Source organism: Chlorocebus sabaeus, chromosome 20, assembly GCF_047675955.1.
Source record: "Chlorocebus sabaeus isolate Y175 chromosome 20, mChlSab1.0.hap1, whole genome shotgun sequence".
In the NCBI taxonomy this organism is placed as follows: domain Eukaryota; kingdom Metazoa; phylum Chordata; class Mammalia; order Primates; family Cercopithecidae; genus Chlorocebus; species Chlorocebus sabaeus.
This window is the reverse complement of record NC_132923.1, coordinates 112,454,882-112,472,030: the sequence shown is the minus strand read 5'-3', so window position 1 is coordinate 112,472,030 and position 17,149 is coordinate 112,454,882. Positions and strand designations below refer to the sequence as shown.

Sequence of the window (17,149 nt, the reverse complement as noted above, 5' to 3'; positions counted from 1 at the left end):
GTGGGCTTCCAAATTGTCAGCGGCTGGAGTCAAAGTGCCACTCTAAAATAATGAAGCTAAGCTTGGTTTGCTTCCTTATATTCTTGACGCCTATAGTTCAGAGTGATTATTTATTTATTTATTTATTTTTATTTTTATTTTGAGACAGAGTCACTCTGTTGCCCAGGTTGGAGTGCCGGGGTGCAATCTCTGCTCACTGCAACCTCCGCCTCCCACGTTCAAGTGATCCTCCTGCCTCAGCCTCCCGAGTAGCTGGGATTACAGGCACCCACTAACATGCCTGGCTAATTTTTGTATTTTTAGTAGAGATGGGGTTTCACTATGTTGACCAGGATGGTCTCAAACTCCTGACCTCAGGTGATCTTCCCACCTCAGCCTCCCAAAGTGCTGAGATTACTGGCATGAGCCACCATGCCAGGCCCAGAGTGATTATTTATAATATCATTGTGCTTAGATTATGGTTCTTGGTGGAGGATCTCAACACTTCTTTCCAGTGGTGACATCGTACTATGTAAGTCCTGGCTCACCCCTCAAATGTAACATTGTAGCCTTGTGCATTTTGATTCTTAGTGGCCTCAGGGTAAAAAAAAAATACATTGTACACTCAGAGAGTGAGTCCAAGCTCCACCTCCTACTTGTAGGACCTGTTGATTCACTCAACCACCTTGAGTCCCAGCTTGCTCAATAGGAGGGGTAGATGACGGCTACTTCTCAGTGACTGAGAGGATTAAATCAGATAATATAGTGTGTGGAGTCTCCTGAGACAGAGCCTGGTACACGGTAGATTCCCAAACTGCATTAACTGTCTTCCGATTGAAGGCTTTGTACAACCCAGCCTTTGTTCTCTTTCCCCTTACACCCCAACCATGTCCATTTTTCAAGGCGTATTCGACTGTATCTCTCCCATGAAATTGTTCCTCACAGCCCAATGGCTCACGTCACTGACTGCTTGATAATCATAGTTCAGAATTAGCCAGGTGTGGTGGCACATGCCTGTCGTCCCAGCTACTCAGGAAGCTGAGGTGGGAAGATCACCTGAGCCCAGGGAGGTCGAGGCTGCAGAGAGCTGTGATGGCACCACCGCGCTCCAGCCTGGGCGACAGAGCAAGACCGTGTCTCAAAAAAATTTTGTTTAAATCATAGTTAATTTTTCATCCATTTATTTATTTATTTTTGCCTCCTCAGATAATAAAGCCTTTAAAAGTAAGAATGCGGACCGGGCGTGGTGGCTCACACCTGTAATCCCAGCACTTTGGGAGGCTGAGGCGGGTGGATCACGAGGTCAGGAGATTGAGACCACCCTGGCTAACACGGTGAAACCCCGTCTCTACTCAAAAAACAAAAAAACTAGCTGGGCGTGGTGGCGGGCGCCTGTAGTCCCAGCTATTCGGGAGGCTGAGGCAGGAGAATGGCATGAACCCAGGAGGCGGAGGTTGCAGTGAGCCGAGATGGTGCCACTGCACTCCAGCCTGGGCAACAGAGCCAGACTCTGTCTCAGGAAAAAAAAAAAAAAAAGTAGGAATGCCAGTTCAAGTGTCATTGCAGTCATTGGAGAAAAGCCCACCAGAGTGGAAGATTGACATCTTGGGTTAAATTCTGTTAGGTCAACTTGGGATTCCAGGTAGCTTTGGGGACTTTGGTTTCACCAGTAAAATGGCAACAGTAACCCACCTCACATAGTTTCAAGAGATTGATCCAGATATTTGAAGGAGTTGAGTAAATATTGTTGAATAAATTTAAACCGTTTTGAAAAACAAAGTTCATTTACAAATGTCAGGTATTAGTATGAAATTCCTCCCCCCGCCACGGTATCTAATAATGGGGTTTGTATTTACTTGCTGCCAAGAGAAACTGCATGCTTGAATATTCTACAGTCATCCAGATAAAGACGAAAAGAGGCATCAAGTAGCAATAATAAGGATTTATCTAATTTTAAACAAAACTTCTTCTTTTTTCTCATCAGGATCGAGATGACCACAGCCACTCCTCTGGGGGATACCACCTTCTTCTCCTTGAACATGACCACCAGGGGAGAAGACTTCCTGTATAAGAGTAAGGTCAACTTGGCTTGGAGGCTTGGGGAGGGATGGCAGGTCATGGTCATAGTACAGAGGTTAAGAGTGTGGGCTCCCGAGGTGGAGTGCCTGGGTCTCAGGCCCAGTTCTGCCACCAGCCAACTGCAGCATTAATGGCAGACAAAGCAATGGACACGTGCCTCAGTGGTGTTTCTTTGCAGGGTAGTGCTGTGGAAGGGTGGGGGACAGAATCGCTATTTCTGTCTGAAATAGCGAGTGGGAGTCTTCCTGGGGGGACAACTGGGGACTGGACTGTGTCTCTTTTTTTTTTTTTTTTTTGAGACAGAGCACATGACTTTCCTGCTCTGTGCCTCCTTTTCCTCATCTATACAATGGGGATATTAAAGAAGCTGCCACATAAGGCAGTTGTGATGACTAAAGGAGATAATCCAGGTCGACAGTTTAGCACGGCCTCTGATACATACTAAGTACCTAAGATGATGATTATTGTTATTACTACTGGCTGGGTGTGGTGGCTCACACCTGTAATCCCAGCACTTTGGGAGGCTGAGGCAGGTGGATCACTTGAGGCCAGGAGTTCAAGACCAACCTAGGCAACATAGCAGGACCCTGTCTTTACAAAAATTGTTTTAAAAATTAGCTTGCATGGGGCATGTACCCATGGTCCCAGCTACTCAGGTGGCTGAAAAGGGAAGATCACTTGAGCCTGAGAGTTCAAGGCTGTAGTGAGCTATGATTGTGCCATTGTACTTTAGCCTGGATGACAGAGCAAGACCCCACCTCTAATAATAAATAAATGGTGGTATAATATTTTATTCTATAGGTTGCCATACCTTATTTAACCATTTGCATATTTAGAATATAAATATTGTCATAATAAACATCTTCATTCATAAACATTTTCTGTATTTAGGATTATTCCTGTAAGATAAATTCTCCAGAATCAAATAGATTGCTTTAAAGTATAAACATGCTTATGATTCTTGATATTTTCTTTTTTTTTTTTTTTGAGACGGAGTTTTGCTCTTGTCACCCAGGCTGGAGTGCAATGGTGCAATCTTAGCTCACTGCAACGTCTGCCTCCGGGGTTCAAGCGATTCTCCTGCCTAAGCCTCCTGAGTAGCTGGAATTATAGACTCTTGACACCAGGTCTGGCTAATTTTTGTATTTTTAGTAGAGACGGGGTTTCTCCATATTAGCCAGTCTGGTCTCGAACTCCTGACCTCAGGTGATCCGCCTGCCTTGGCCTCCCAGAGTGCTGGGATTACAGGCGTCAGCCACCGACCACAGCAAGCGGTTCTTGATATTTTCAGTATCAATTCTGACAAGGATGTTGATCTTGAAACTAAAATTGGAGGCCAGGTGTGGTGGCTCGCACCTATAATTCCAGCACTTTGTGAGGCCGAGACAGATGGATCACTTGAGGTCAGGAGTTCAAGACCAGCCTGGCCAACATGGTGAAACCCAATCTCTACTAAAAATGCTAAGATTAACCAGGTGTAATGACAGGTGCCTGTAATCCCAGCTACTCAGGAGGCTGAGGCAGGAGAATCGATTGAACCTGGGAGGCAGAGGATGCAGTGAGCTGAGATTACGCCACTGAACTCTAGCCTGGGCAACAAGAGTGAAACTCCCTCTCAAAAAAAAAAAAACAAGAAAGAAACTAAAATTGAAGTGTGACATTGGAACTGGGAACTAATATTGAAATTAGAGTCTAAGACATTAAGCTACACGAACATCATCACAGCCTTGTTTTTAACAGTGAAAAACTGAAAACAACCTAAGTATTCTCAATAGAGAATTGGTGAACAGATTGTGGTACACCAAAAAAAATGGAGTACTATGCAGCCATGGAAAGTCATGAAGAAAAATATATAATTAAACAGAAAGATGATTATGATTTGTTATAAAACAGTATGTGAACCATGGTTCCTTTTTTTGTTTGTTTTTGAGATGGAGTCTTGCTCTGTTGCTCAGGCTGGAGTTCAGTGGCACGATCTTGGCTCACTGAAACCTCTGCCTCCCGGGTTCAAGCAATTCTCCTGCCTCAGCCTCCTGAGTAGCTGGGATTACAGGTGCACGCAACCACACCCGGCTAATTTTTGTATTTTTAGGAGAGACAGGGTTTCACCATGTTGGTCAGGCTAGTCTCGAACTCCTGACCTTGTGATTTGCCCTCCTTGGCCTCCCAAAGAGCTGGGATTACAGGTGTGAGCCACCGCGCCTGGCCATGGTTCCATTTTTACCAAGTACATATTTTTCCATATTTAGGAATATTTCCTTTAAGACATATTCAATCGTATAAGTATTAAATTATTTTTAAACTATAATGGATATTTTTTAAAAAATTTATAGAGATGGAGTCTTGCCATCTTGCCCAGGCTGGTCTGGAATTCCTGGGATCAAGTGATCCTCACCCCTCAGCCTCACAAAGTACTGGGATTACAGATGTGAACCACTGCACCTAGCCAGATATTTATTTATGTATTTGTTTTTATTTTTTGAGATAGAGTCTTGCTCTGTCACCCAGGCTGGAGTGTGGTGGCACAGTCTTGGCTCACTGCAGCCTCAAACTTCCAGGCTCAAGAGATCCTCCCTCCTCAGCCTCCCAAGTAGCTGGTGCTACAGGTGCATACCACCACACCTCCCTAAGTTTTTATTTCTAGAAACAGGATCTTGCTATGTTGCCCAGGCTAGTCTTGAACTCCTGGGCTCAAGTGATCCTCCCACCCCATCCTCTCAAAGTACTGGAATTGCAGGGATGAGCCACTGTGCCTGACTGATAGATATTTACTATGCATCAACATGATCACATTGGTGAATATTCATATACAGACAATCAGCAGTTGTTGGGCCAATGAGTTCTTCAATGACCCCCCCTCTTTTTTGCACATATTTATATTTTCAACATTATTTTCTACAAAAATCACATGCTACTTTTGCATTATCAAAAAGAGGGGAGGGCTGGGTGCGGTGGCTCATGCCTATAATCCCAGCACTTTGGGAGGCCGAGGCGGGTGGATCATGAGGTCAGGAGATCGAGACTATCCTGGCTAACACAGTGAAACCCCGTCTGTACTAAAAATACAAAAAATTTAGCCAGGTGTGGTGATGGGCGCCTGTAGTCCCAGCTACTTGGGGGGCTAAGGCAGGAGAATGGCGTGAACCCAGGAGGCGTGCAGTGAGCCGAGATTGCGCCACAGCAGGCCACAGAGTGAGACTCCTTCTCAAAAAAAAAAAAAAAAAAAAAAGAGGGGAGGGTATGTTGCTTGTTTGTTTCCCAGAAGTTTGAGGTTTTTATTTCTAGAAACAGGATCTTGCTATGTTGCCCAGGCTAGTCTTGAGCTGGAGCTGATAAGAACCAGGACTTTGCCTAAGGCAGAGTTTTGGCAGACAATGTACTGATGACAGGGTCCTTCAAGCGCAGCTCGGGGCAGGGGTGCACAGCCACTCCAGATGTGACTGTCCTGGGCTCAACTGGGAGTGTCCCAGGACGTTGCCCTCTCTTCTGCTTCCCTTGACCCAGTGAGGATGTGAGGTGCCACAGCAGGGCGTCCTCCCAGTCTGCGTTCGGTTTGCACGTTCACGGTCTCTGCTTCTCTCCTTTCTGTAGGTTCTGGAGCCATTGTTGCTGCCGTTGTGGTCGTTGTCATCATCATCTTCACCGTGGTTCTGATCCTGCTGAAGATGTACAACAGGTACGGATGCCCTGGGTTTTGGAACTGCCTGGCCCCTTCAGCGACTTCAGAATACATGGGAGATGATACGTGGGTGCCCACTGTGTACCTGGCAGTATCCCTGAGCCTTTAGTAAATGGTCTAACCCTTGGGGTCCTTTTTGAGTCTGTTCTGTTGAAGGAATTTCAAAGCGACTATTTTTGTACTTGGAGAAATATTTTTTAAATGTAATAATGATAATGACAATGATAATGGTCTTGAGCACTGTGGTAAACATTTGTTTGTAATTTACAGATAATAGAGGAATGTTCAGACCTCTTCTCTCAGAGATCCCTCTGCTAGGTTGTATGAGCTGGCCACATAAGTATTTGAGATGACAAATACTGGAAGCATGTACCCTGACTCTGCTTTCTGGAGACATATAAGGGGAAATAAAAGAATATAATTTGATCACACGAAAAATAAATTTTATATCTTATCACCTTATGTGTAATTACCTTCAGTCGCAACCTTGATGGAAGGTATTATTTCCAGGGAAGAAATCAAAATTTAAAAACTATAAATAAAACATATTATAGAAGACCTAGAAGCCATTTCTTTACAAAGATATCATGGCCAGGTGTGGTGGTGTGATATGTAATCCCAGATACTCAGAAGACTGAGGCAGGAGGATGGCTTGAGTCCAGGAGTTTGAGTCCAGCCTGGGCAACACAGCAAGACCCTTTCTATAAAAATATATTTGCATATGTATACACATATATATGTATTAGAAGTGCACGGATTAATAAGGAAAGCTGTTTACAATATATTATCAAAGTTTACAAAACAATATATACATGGTGATCACGATCATACACATAGGTTACCTATACACATATCCAAGGGAGAGCAACACAGCAAGGTCTTAACAACTGGTGCGTCTACATGATGACCTTGTTAGTTTTTGCTGGGAGGGGGATGTTCCTAAGTTTTGAGGAATAGTAAACACGCATTGTTTTTATAAGAATATGAATATTATTTGTAAAGGTAGCTGCTAGGTGTGGTGGCTCTGCCTGTAACCCCAGCTAGTCAGGAGGCTGAGGCAGGAGGATCACTTGAGCCCCAGAGTTTGAGACCAGCTTGGGCAACATAGCAAGACCCTGTCTCTGGGGAAAAAAAAAAAAAGTTTTTAAAATAAAGGTAGCTAGGCCGGGCGTGATGGCTCACACCTGTAATCCCAGCACTTTGGGAGGCTGAGGCGGGAGGATCACGAGGTCAGGAGTTTGAGACCAGCCTGGTCAACATAGTGAAACCCTATCTCTACTAAAAATACAACAAATTAGTTGGGCATGGTGGCGGGTGCCTGTAATCCCAGCTACTTGGGAGGCTGAGGCAGGAGAATCGCTTGAACCCGGGAGGTGGACGTTGCAGTGAGCTGAGATCGCACCACTGAACTCCAGTCCAGATGACAGCGTGAGACTCTGTCTCAAAAAATAAAATAAATAAATAAATAAATAAATAAATAAATAAATAAATAAAATAAAGGTAGCTAATGTATATTGATCTCATACCACATGCCAGGCATGGTTCTAAGCTCCTTACATGTGTTAATGCATTTAATCCTCATCTAACAACCTCACAAGGTGGATACTACTATTATCCTCAATTTTGTAGGTATAGAAACACATACAGAAAGATTAAATCGTATGCCCAAGGTTGTTCAGCCCTGATTAGCACAACTGGGATTCAAACCTAAGTTCATCTGGCTTCGAAGAAAAGACTCCCACAATTACATGTAATAATAATAACATTAAAAGGTTATTTAAAAAATATATATTTAAGGTATTACAATTTGGGTCTATCCCAAACCAGAAAGTGGCATCAAACCCCAATGTCTACCCTTTATTTCCCTCCATTGTTACTGGAGCTCTGAACCTCTTTTTTAGGTCGTATCTGAATGGAGAATCCACTCAACCCACCCTGTTTGCACTGAGGCCTGGGCTGGGAATTGAGAAACCTGGGTTCAGTAGTCTTTGGTTTGTCAAAATCAAGCAAGTTATTTAACCTCCTCCTGCCTATATGTTGTCATGTTTAAAATGAAGAGTCTCAAAGCTTGAGAATTGCATTATAGATACATTGGAAAATGTCTTTGTTCTTAGGAGCATTTAGGAGTGAAGTGGCATGATTCCTGCAACTCACAAATGGTTCATGGTTTTAAAAAACCGTGTGTGACAATAGAGAAAGATAAAGTAGTAGAGAGAGAGAAAAAAAGCAGATGTGACAAATTGTTAGTAATTAGTGAATTGTTCAGCGAAGGGCTGTCTTAGACCATGCTGTGCTGCTATCACAGACTATCTGAGACTGCGTAAATTATACAGAAAAGAGATTTATTTCTTGCGGTTCTGGAGGCAGGGAAGTTTAAGATATTGAGGGGCCAGTATCTGGCAAGGGCCTTCTTGCTCTGTTATCCCACGATAGAAGGGCAAAGAGAGAGCAAGAGATCAAATTCACAGCCTATGAAGTCCTTTTATAATTGGCACTAATGGAGTCATGAGGTGGAGTCCTTATGACCTAAATACCTCCCGTTAGGCCCCACCTTTCAATACTGTTGAATTAGGGATTCAGTTTCCAATGCAGGCTTTTTGGGGACCACATTCAAATTGTAACAAGGGTATTAGAGTATTAACTGTACTATTTGTGCAACTTCCCTGAAGATCGGACATTTTAAACAAATAATTATAAGGCTGGGCACAGTGGCTCATGCCTATAATCCCAGCACCCCAGGAGGCCAAAGCAGGTGGATTGCTTGAATCCAGGAGTTCGAGACCAGCCTGGGCAACATAGGGAAACCCTATCGCTACTAAAAACACAAAAAGTTAGCCAGGCATGGGGGTGTGCACCTGTAGTTCCAGCTATTTGGGAGGCTGAGGTGGGAGAATCACCTGAGCCTGGGATGTTGAGGCTGTAGTGAGCTGAGATTGCGCCACTGTACTTCAGCCTGGGCAACCAGGGTGAGACTCTGTCTCAAAAAATATATGTGTGTGTGTGTGTGTGTGTGTGTATGTATGTGCATATATATATATATATGTATATATATATGTCAGCAAGATGAACTATGAAGACATGAGAATTCATAATTGTTGGCCAGGCATAGTGGCACACACCTGCTATCCCAGCACTTTGGGAGGCCAAGCAGGAAGGATCACTTGCCCGCTGTTCAAGACCAGCCTGGCCAACATGGTGAAACCCCATCTATACTAAAAATACAAAAATTTGGCTGGGTGCGGTGGCTCATGCCTGTAATCACAGCACTTTGGGAGGCCGAAGCAGGTGGATCACCTGAGGTCAGGAGTTGGAGACCAGTCTGACCAACATGTTGAAACCCCATCTCTAATAAAAAATACAAAAATTAACTGGGCATGGTGACAGGCGCCTGTGATTCCAGCTACTTGGGAGGCTGAGGCAGGAGAATCACTTGGACCCAGGAGGCGGAGGTTGCAGTGAGGCAAGATCGCTCCACTGTACTCCAGTCTGGGTGACAGAGTGAGACTCTGTCTCAAAAAAAGAAAAAAAAAGAATTCATAATTGCTATTCATTATTGAATTTTATAGCATATTAAATGAAGCCAAGATATATGTTTTAAGTACATTCTCTTTTCAACTATGTAAAAAATTCTTAAATATTTCTAGCAATAAACTTAGCAAGCATAATGAGGCTGGAAAATGTAACACATGCTACAACTTGGAACATAAAAAAATGTAATATCTTTATTTCTATCTTTTATATAGCCACCTCTGACATTTTACTCATTCCTTAATAGAAACAAATACAATTAAATATCTGATCTAAGTGGAAAAATTGAAGGGCAGACCAGCTGATGCCTAAGGTCCCTTCCAGTTGTAAAATTCTGTGGCGGCAAGTAAGCAACGTGATTTAATGTCCATGTTAATCTACATTAATCTGTTGGCCAGAACTGTAGTCACAGAGCTCATTCCCCATGGCATACCATGGGAAAGACTCAACCATGTGCACACTATCTCCCTACAGGAAAATGAGGACGAGGCGGGAACTGGAGCCCAAGGGCCCCAAGCCAACCACCCCTTCTGCCGTGGGTCCAAACAACAACGGCAGCCAACACCCTCCAACTGTGACCTTCAGCCCTGTTGACGTCCATGTGGAGACTCGGTGACCTCTACCCCGGCGCTATCTCCGCCACTGTCCAAAGAGCCTCTCCAGAGTCAAGACCCAGAGGCACACTCTCTGGCAGCTTCAAGCTGAGTTTCTTCTGGTCGGGTCGCCAGAGACATCTTTGACGTAATCTCTGATGCTTCCAGCAATCCTCAATCTTGTCTGCCCTGCCCTCCCCCAGCCATGTCCACATCCTTGCTGCCACCCCACCAAAAAGCTGCAGAACGTTCTTTTGTCATCTGATGAGGGTAGAGCTATGTTGGGAATCCACCAATGTGGGCTTGGCTTTCCCCAACACTGTAGTTAGACAGATAGACAGATAGCCCAGGAGCCAGGTGTCAGGGAGCACTGCTGAGAGTATCACAATAGGATCTGTCACGGGGTTCATATCAGATGAAGCGCCGTATCCACAGCTTCACAGAGCAAAACATTCAATCCCATAACCAGGCACAGGGGAACTAACTTGAACTAACTAACCAGAAAACCTTGTTAATATATAACTTGTTCCAGTACTACATCTCCGCCTGCTGGCTCATGACGATTGCTGAGCACATATTCCCCTCTTGAAGAAAGGTTGCAAGAAGAACTAAATGATTCTCAAAAGATTTCTGCTTCATTAGTAAAGAGTGAATGAAGGAATAGGGTGACTCTGGGGAATAGTGGCCTCTAGGGTAAGAGCTTGTTGCGTTGTCCGTGGGCCTGGAACAATCCTCGTGGTTGATCAGGGTCCTTCTCCCACTCTGGGCTGTATCAACCCTGACTGTCTCAGTCCTTGGCTCCCCTTTATCTGGATTCTGAGCAACCCTGACTGTCCTGTTAATGCCTTGCCTCCAAGGACCAGTATTTGGAGATTAATTAGATTACGATTCTATCTATGTTACCTTTGTCCTTCCTGGTCACCTTGCAGATTCAAGACATGTTCAAAGCAACACATTCACAACCCATTTCTATTCTATAGAGACCTCATCTCTGACTCCTTAGCCTGGAGAACAATCTACCAAGAAGAGAAAGTATTTGGAATTAAGAAATCCTACCATCCAAGCTCTACTTCCTGGTTGTGTGACCTTGGAAAAGTGACTCAACCTCTTTATATTCAGTTTCCTAACCATGAAGTGGAAATGATAACATCTGCCTCACTATAACAAGTGAAGGACTTAGGAAAACATCTGAAGCATGGTGCCTGGCACCCAGGAGATGCTTAATAAGTGGGAACCAGGATTCTTTTTCTTTTTTTCTTTTTTTTTTTTTTTTTTTTGACAGAGCCTCACTCTGTCACCTGGGATGGAGTGCAGTGGGACGCTCACAGCTCACTGCAGCCTTGAACTCCTGGGTTCAAGGGATTCTCCCTCCTCAGCCTCCAGAGTAGCTGGGACTACAGGTATGTGTCACCTCACCAGGCTAATTTTTTTATTTTGTAGAGATGGGGTCTCGCTGTGTTGCCCAGGCTGGTCTTGAACTCCTGGCCTCAAATGATCCTTCTGCCTTGGCCTCCCAAAGTGCTGGGATTACAGGCATGGACTACAGTGCCCAGCCTAGGAACCAACATTATTATTATTATTATAGGGTTTTTTTTCAATTGCAAGATAGACATTTCTTCACATTTTAATGATTCTGAAATCAGAACATATCTTGCAATTGACGGGTTCATTAATATAATTATAGTTCTTTACTTCCTCTCAAAAAGTTGTTTTTAATAAATTATGTAATCTTATAATCGATGGCATCTTGGAAACAAGGTAATAAATCTCTATTCTGTTATAGAGAGTGACACACTTTGACATTTAACCTCAAATTTTAGGAGTCTCTCCCTCTTGCGGTCAGAAATCCCTTTTGAGGCTGGGTGTCATGGCTCATGTCTGTAATCCCAGCACTTTGGGAGGCTGAGGCGGGCGGATCACTTGAGGTCAGGAGTTTGAGACCAGGCTGCCCAACATAGCGAAACCCTGTCTCTACTAACAATACAAAAGTTAGCTGGGCATGGTGGCACGCACCTGTAATCCCACTACTAGGGAGGCTGTGGCATTAGAATCACTTGAACCTGGAAGGCAGAGGTTGCAGTGAGCCGAGATCGTGCCACTCTGGGCAACAGAGTGAAACTGTGTCTCAAAAAAAGAGAAATCCCTTATGAGGGGAAATCAAGAGTCAGGGAGGTAAGAGGTCTGACCCAGGGTCACACAGCTCATGACACCCCACTGGAAAAATACTCTGTGGAATAGCTCTGGACAAATACTGGCAAATTCCTTCTCCCTGGTCATGATTTCTTCCTACTGTGTTTAAACATCCACCAAGTGCCAGGCACTTTGCAAGGTGATTTCACATAAAGTATCTCATAGGATTAAATTTTCCCAATAACCTGGGGAGGAATTATTTTTTCCAAAACAGATGAAATGTTCTGATTCAAAGAGAGAGAGAGAAAAAAAGTACTTTCCCAAAGTCACACAGCTAGTAAGTCACAAAGACAAGACTCAAAACCAGGTCTCTTGACTCCAAAGTCCGTCTGTTTTACTGTATCACACTCCTGCTGGCCTGGCTCAAAGCACCACAGATCCTCTTATGGTCTGAACAGGAGGAGCGCGGGTTTGTCCATGTGTTTGAGTAGAAATCAGGGTTCTGGCTTCCAGGCTGAAGGTGAGGGGAAAGCCACTTCTAACTCCTTTGGGCGTCCATGATCACAGCCAAAGGAGCCCCTTCTCAATACATCCAAGTGCTAAGGATTCCTGCTTCATTCACCCTACTACTCAGGCCCAAGGAGCAAGGGGTAGGATGGCATCTAACCAGAGCAAAGCCATTTATTTGAGGGCTCAAGCCATAAACAAATATGCTCCCCTCAACATATTCTGCTTGAAAAAGTTGTTTCGGGGCAGCTGTGGTGGTGCACGCCTGTAATCCCAGCCCTTTGGGAGTCAGAGGCAGTCAGTCGCTTGAGCCCAGGAGTCCGAGACTAGCCTGGGCAACATGGTGAAACCTCATCTCTACAAAAAATACAAAAATTAGCCAAGTGTGGTGGTGCATGCCTGTATTCCCAGCTACTTGGGAGGCTGAGGTAGGAGGATGGCTTGAGCCTGGGAGGCAGAGGTTGCAGTGAGCTGAGGTTGCGCCACTGCACTCCATCTGGGGTGACAGAGGCAGACCCTGTCTCAAAGCATATTTCAACCCTGAAACTAGACTCTTCTGCCCACAGTGCAGTCTTCTAGGGGTTACCCTCTAGTATATATTCTCTTGCTAAACGAAGGCATGGAGATGGAGGAAAGAGTGGGAGATGGAGTGGTGAGGGCGAGACAAATAAAAGGATTTGAGTGTCTCGTTTTTGACTAATGAAGACAACTCAGTAAACATCCTGTAAGAAGGGTTCCTATGTGCAAGTTGAGGTGCTACTAAGTACATTAAGACACAACTGCTGCTCTGAAGGAGTTAGTAGCTGGTCTCATGTGGGGATCTCACCACGTGGTTATGTATTTTGTTTCTTAGCAGATGCTGCCTTGTTTGGCCGCCGAAGCAATCAAAGCTAATAAATGCTTAAAGAAAAATATCTGACAATAAAAAGGTTTAAATCAAACATGTGTTGAGTTGATTTCAGTTAAGTTTAGAGTTAACAAATACCTTTTCTAAAATTTCCTTTCCCTGACAAAATAGAGTCCTAAGACGGTCGGGCATGGTGGCTTATGCCTGTAACCCCAGCACTTTGGGAGGCCAAGGTGGACGGATCACTTGAGGTTAAGAGTTCAACACCAGCCTGGCCAACATGGAGAAACCCCATCTCTACCAAAAATACAAAAAGCAGCCAGGTGTGGTGGTGGGCACCCATAAGCCCAGCTACTTAGGAGACTGAGGCAGGAGAATCGCTTGAACCCAGGAGGCGGAGCTTGCAGTGAGCCGAGATTGTCCCACTGCAGTCCAGCCTGGGCGACAGAGCGAGATTCCATCTCAAAAAAAAAAAAAAAAAAGTCTTAAGGGGAAGTCTTTTCAAACATTGTGTCATTTGCGTCATCACTTTTAAAGACTGAAGATGGGCTGGCTGTCAACAGACCTTTCTGTGAGTTGAAAAACTTGTTAACTTGCTCAGATATGACAAAAGAAATCCCATTTCACAGCCTATAGTTAGAACACAAGAGGCACTGACACACCAAGGATGGGGACTGTTGGAGAACTTAGAATGAGCCCTAAAACACCAGTAATGATGTTCACCATAAATGAAGCTCCTACTGTGTGCCAGGCAGAGAATAGACCCTTTATAACCACCAGCAACTTTAATCCTTATAACTCCTATCCATAGGAGCCATCATTATCCTATTTTATGGATCAGGAAACAGGTTCAGGAAGGTAACTTGTCCTTGAGTGATGCCATGAACATTTGTCATTCTTTTGGTGACTGTTGTCATGTTTGGGAAAAGGCCAGACTGCCTCCTGCTATGAAAGCTGAAGAGCCCAGATACTTCTTTTCCCAGAATCCCTTGCAGCAAGGGTGAGGGACATGACCCGGACTCCTGCTAATCAGATTGACAGACACTCCTGCCATGGACTTTGCATCTAAAAGTTGGTAACATAAAGGGGCAGGAACTGTGCAGAATCTGCCCTGGGGGCATGTATATGGCACCCTCCCTTTCAAGAGGCAGCTATATCAGGGATTCTAGTAGCAGTACATTACTGAGTGTCCATAGGGTTGGCTATGTGAGTGATGCCCACAGCAACAGAAATGGTGCCTGCATCAGACGAGCTCTTTAGTGTGATTTAGACACACCTGCAGCATACCTCTGAGCCTAGCTCGGGTCTTCTGGAGATTCCACAACTACCTGAGCCCCTTATATCAGCAGAATCACTTCATGCTGTGTGTAGCTGAGAACTGAACAGCTGTAGGGAATTTGCTTATGGTCACCCACATGGGAAGTGGCTTGCACTAGAACCCAGGACTCCAAAGCTCTTGTTTTTTTCCCTACAGATGCTTCTAGATGAGGCTGAGTCATCCAAGGATTCTACAAAGTGCTGTGGAATCTTGGAGAAAGGAGAGTTGTCTCCAACTGCAAGTATCCCAGAGACTCTGTGACTTCATGAATGTTAATGAAGGGGTATTGGCTGGGTGCAGTGGCTCACACCTGTAATCCCAGCACTTTGGGAGGCCGAGGTGGGCAGATCACTTGAGGTCAGAAGTTTGAGACCAGCCTGGCCAATATGGTGAAACCCCATCTCTACTAAACATACAAAAATTAGCCAGGTGTGGTGGCGTATGCGTGTAGTACCAGCTACTCGGGAGACTGAGGCAGGAGAATGGCTTGAACCCGGGAGGCAGAGGTTGCGGTGAGCCGAGATCATGCCATTGCACTCCAGCCTGGGCAACAGGGTGACTCTCCATCTAAAAAAAAAAAAGGTGGGGGGAGGGGGAGTATTTAAAAAGAATCTGGGAGAATGGTTAGGATGCTTCTAAGTAAAGTGTGTGTGTGTGTGTGTGTGTGTGTGTGTGTGTTTAATTTAAGTGCAGTACACACACACAGACACACAAACACAGCTTGAAAAAATCTGCAGCTCAAAATGTTTTCACAAACTGACAACATCCACATAACCAGCATGAAGATAAAGAAATAAAATATCAGCACCCCAGATATCTTCCTTTTCCTCCTACTCTGTTCACCTCTGACAAGTGTAAACACTGTCTTGACTTTCACCATTGCTGGAACGACCCTGTCTGCAGGTCGAATGACACAATGTCAACTCTTCTGTTTCTGGTTTCTTTCTTACAACATTGTATTCATAATATTTATTCCTGTTGTCAATGTAGTTGAAGCTAATTCATTCTCCTTGCAGTAGTGTTTCATTTTGTGACTATGACTATGTTTTATGTATCCATTCTGCTGTCTGATGTATATAAAAGTTATTTCTAGTGTGGGTCTGTAATGATAGTGCCACTATGAACATTTTGGTGACCGTCCAGTGGTTCTACTATGAACATTTTGATGATTGTATATATGTTTCTGTTGGGAATATTTCCAGTAGAGTAATTGCTAGGCCATAAGATATGTGTATATTCAGCCTCAGACAACAGAGCCAAACAGTTCTCCAAAGAGTTGTACCAATTTCCATTCCTACTAGCAACGTAGGAGAATTCCAGTTGCTCCCTATCTTTCACTAACACTAGGATATCTCCAGCATCTTTAATTTTAGTCATCCTGATATGTATGCCATGGTCTCTCATTGTGGCTTCAATTTGTATTCCCTGATGATTCATGGAATTGATCACTTTTTCATATGTTGTTGGCCAATTGAATTTCATCTTTTAAGAAGTTACTTTTCAGTCTATTTTTTGGTTTTACTTTTTTTTAATACAAAGTCTTGTTGTGTTGCTCAGGATGGCCTTGAACTCCTGACCTCAAGCAATCCTCCTGCCTCAGCCTCCCAAGTCGCTGGGATTACAGACATGAACCACTGTGATCAGCTCAGTTCATATATTTGTATTTGGTTATCTTCCATTTTTGTCATTATTTGTAGGTATTTTTCCTTTTTTTTTTTTTTTTTTTTTTTTTTTTTTTGAGACAGAGTCTCACTCTGTCGCCCAGGTTGGAGTGCAGTGGCATGACCTCGGCTCACTGCAACCTCTGCCTCCCGAGTTCCAGCGATTCTCCTGCCTCAGCCTCCCAAGTAGCTGGGACCATAGGCCTGCGCCACCACACCCAGCTAATTTTTTGTATTTTTAGTAGAGACAGGTTTCACCATGTTAGCCAGGATGGTCTCAATCTCCTGACCTCATGATCCACCCGCCTCAGCCTCCCAAAGTGCTGGGATTACAGGCTTGAGCCACCGCGCCCAGCCGATCTTGATTTCTTGACCTTGCGATTTGCCTGCCTCAGCCTCCTAAAGTGCTGGGATTATAGGTGTGAGCAACCATGCTGGCCACATTCTGGATATATTAATAAGTCCTTTGTTGTCCTATGGCTTGCCTTTTTAAGTTCCTTTTTTTTTGAGACAGTCTCCCTTTGTAGCCCAGGCTGGAGTGCAGTGGTGTGATCTTGGTTCACTGCGGCCTCCACTTCCTGGGTTCAAGCAATTCTCCTGCCTCAGCCTCCCAAGTAGCTGGGATAACAGGCATGTACCACCACACCCAGCTAATTTTTGTATTTTTAGTAGAGATGGGTTTTCGCCATGTTGGCCAGGATGGTCTCAAACTCCTGACCTCAAGTGATCCACCTGCTTTGGCCTCCCAAAGTGCTTGGATTACAGGCATGAGCCATCTCTGGCTTGCCTTAAAAAAAAAAAAAAAAGGCAGCTCTATTGAGATAGAAT

The 17,149-nt window shown here is 44.4% G+C and overlaps 1 protein-coding gene across 2 annotated transcripts in view; it reads left to right on the top strand.

Moving 5' to 3' along the window:
- NCMAP (non-compact myelin associated protein) overlaps positions 1–13,436 on the top strand; it is a 51,002-nt gene extending 37,566 nt beyond the window's left edge. For both annotated transcript variants that reach the window (XM_038006198.2, XM_038006187.2), the window contains 3 exons: positions 1,964–2,052; positions 5,650–5,734; positions 9,740–13,436. In XM_038006198.2, coding sequence (XP_037862126.1) covers positions 1,971–2,052; positions 5,650–5,734; positions 9,740–9,881 — 309 coding nt within the window. In that variant the 5' untranslated portion in view covers positions 1,964–1,970 and the 3' untranslated portion in view covers positions 9,882–13,436. The remainder of the gene's footprint in view (positions 1–1,963; positions 2,053–5,649; positions 5,735–9,739) is intronic.
- The last annotated feature ends 3,713 nt before the right edge of the window (positions 13,437–17,149 follow it).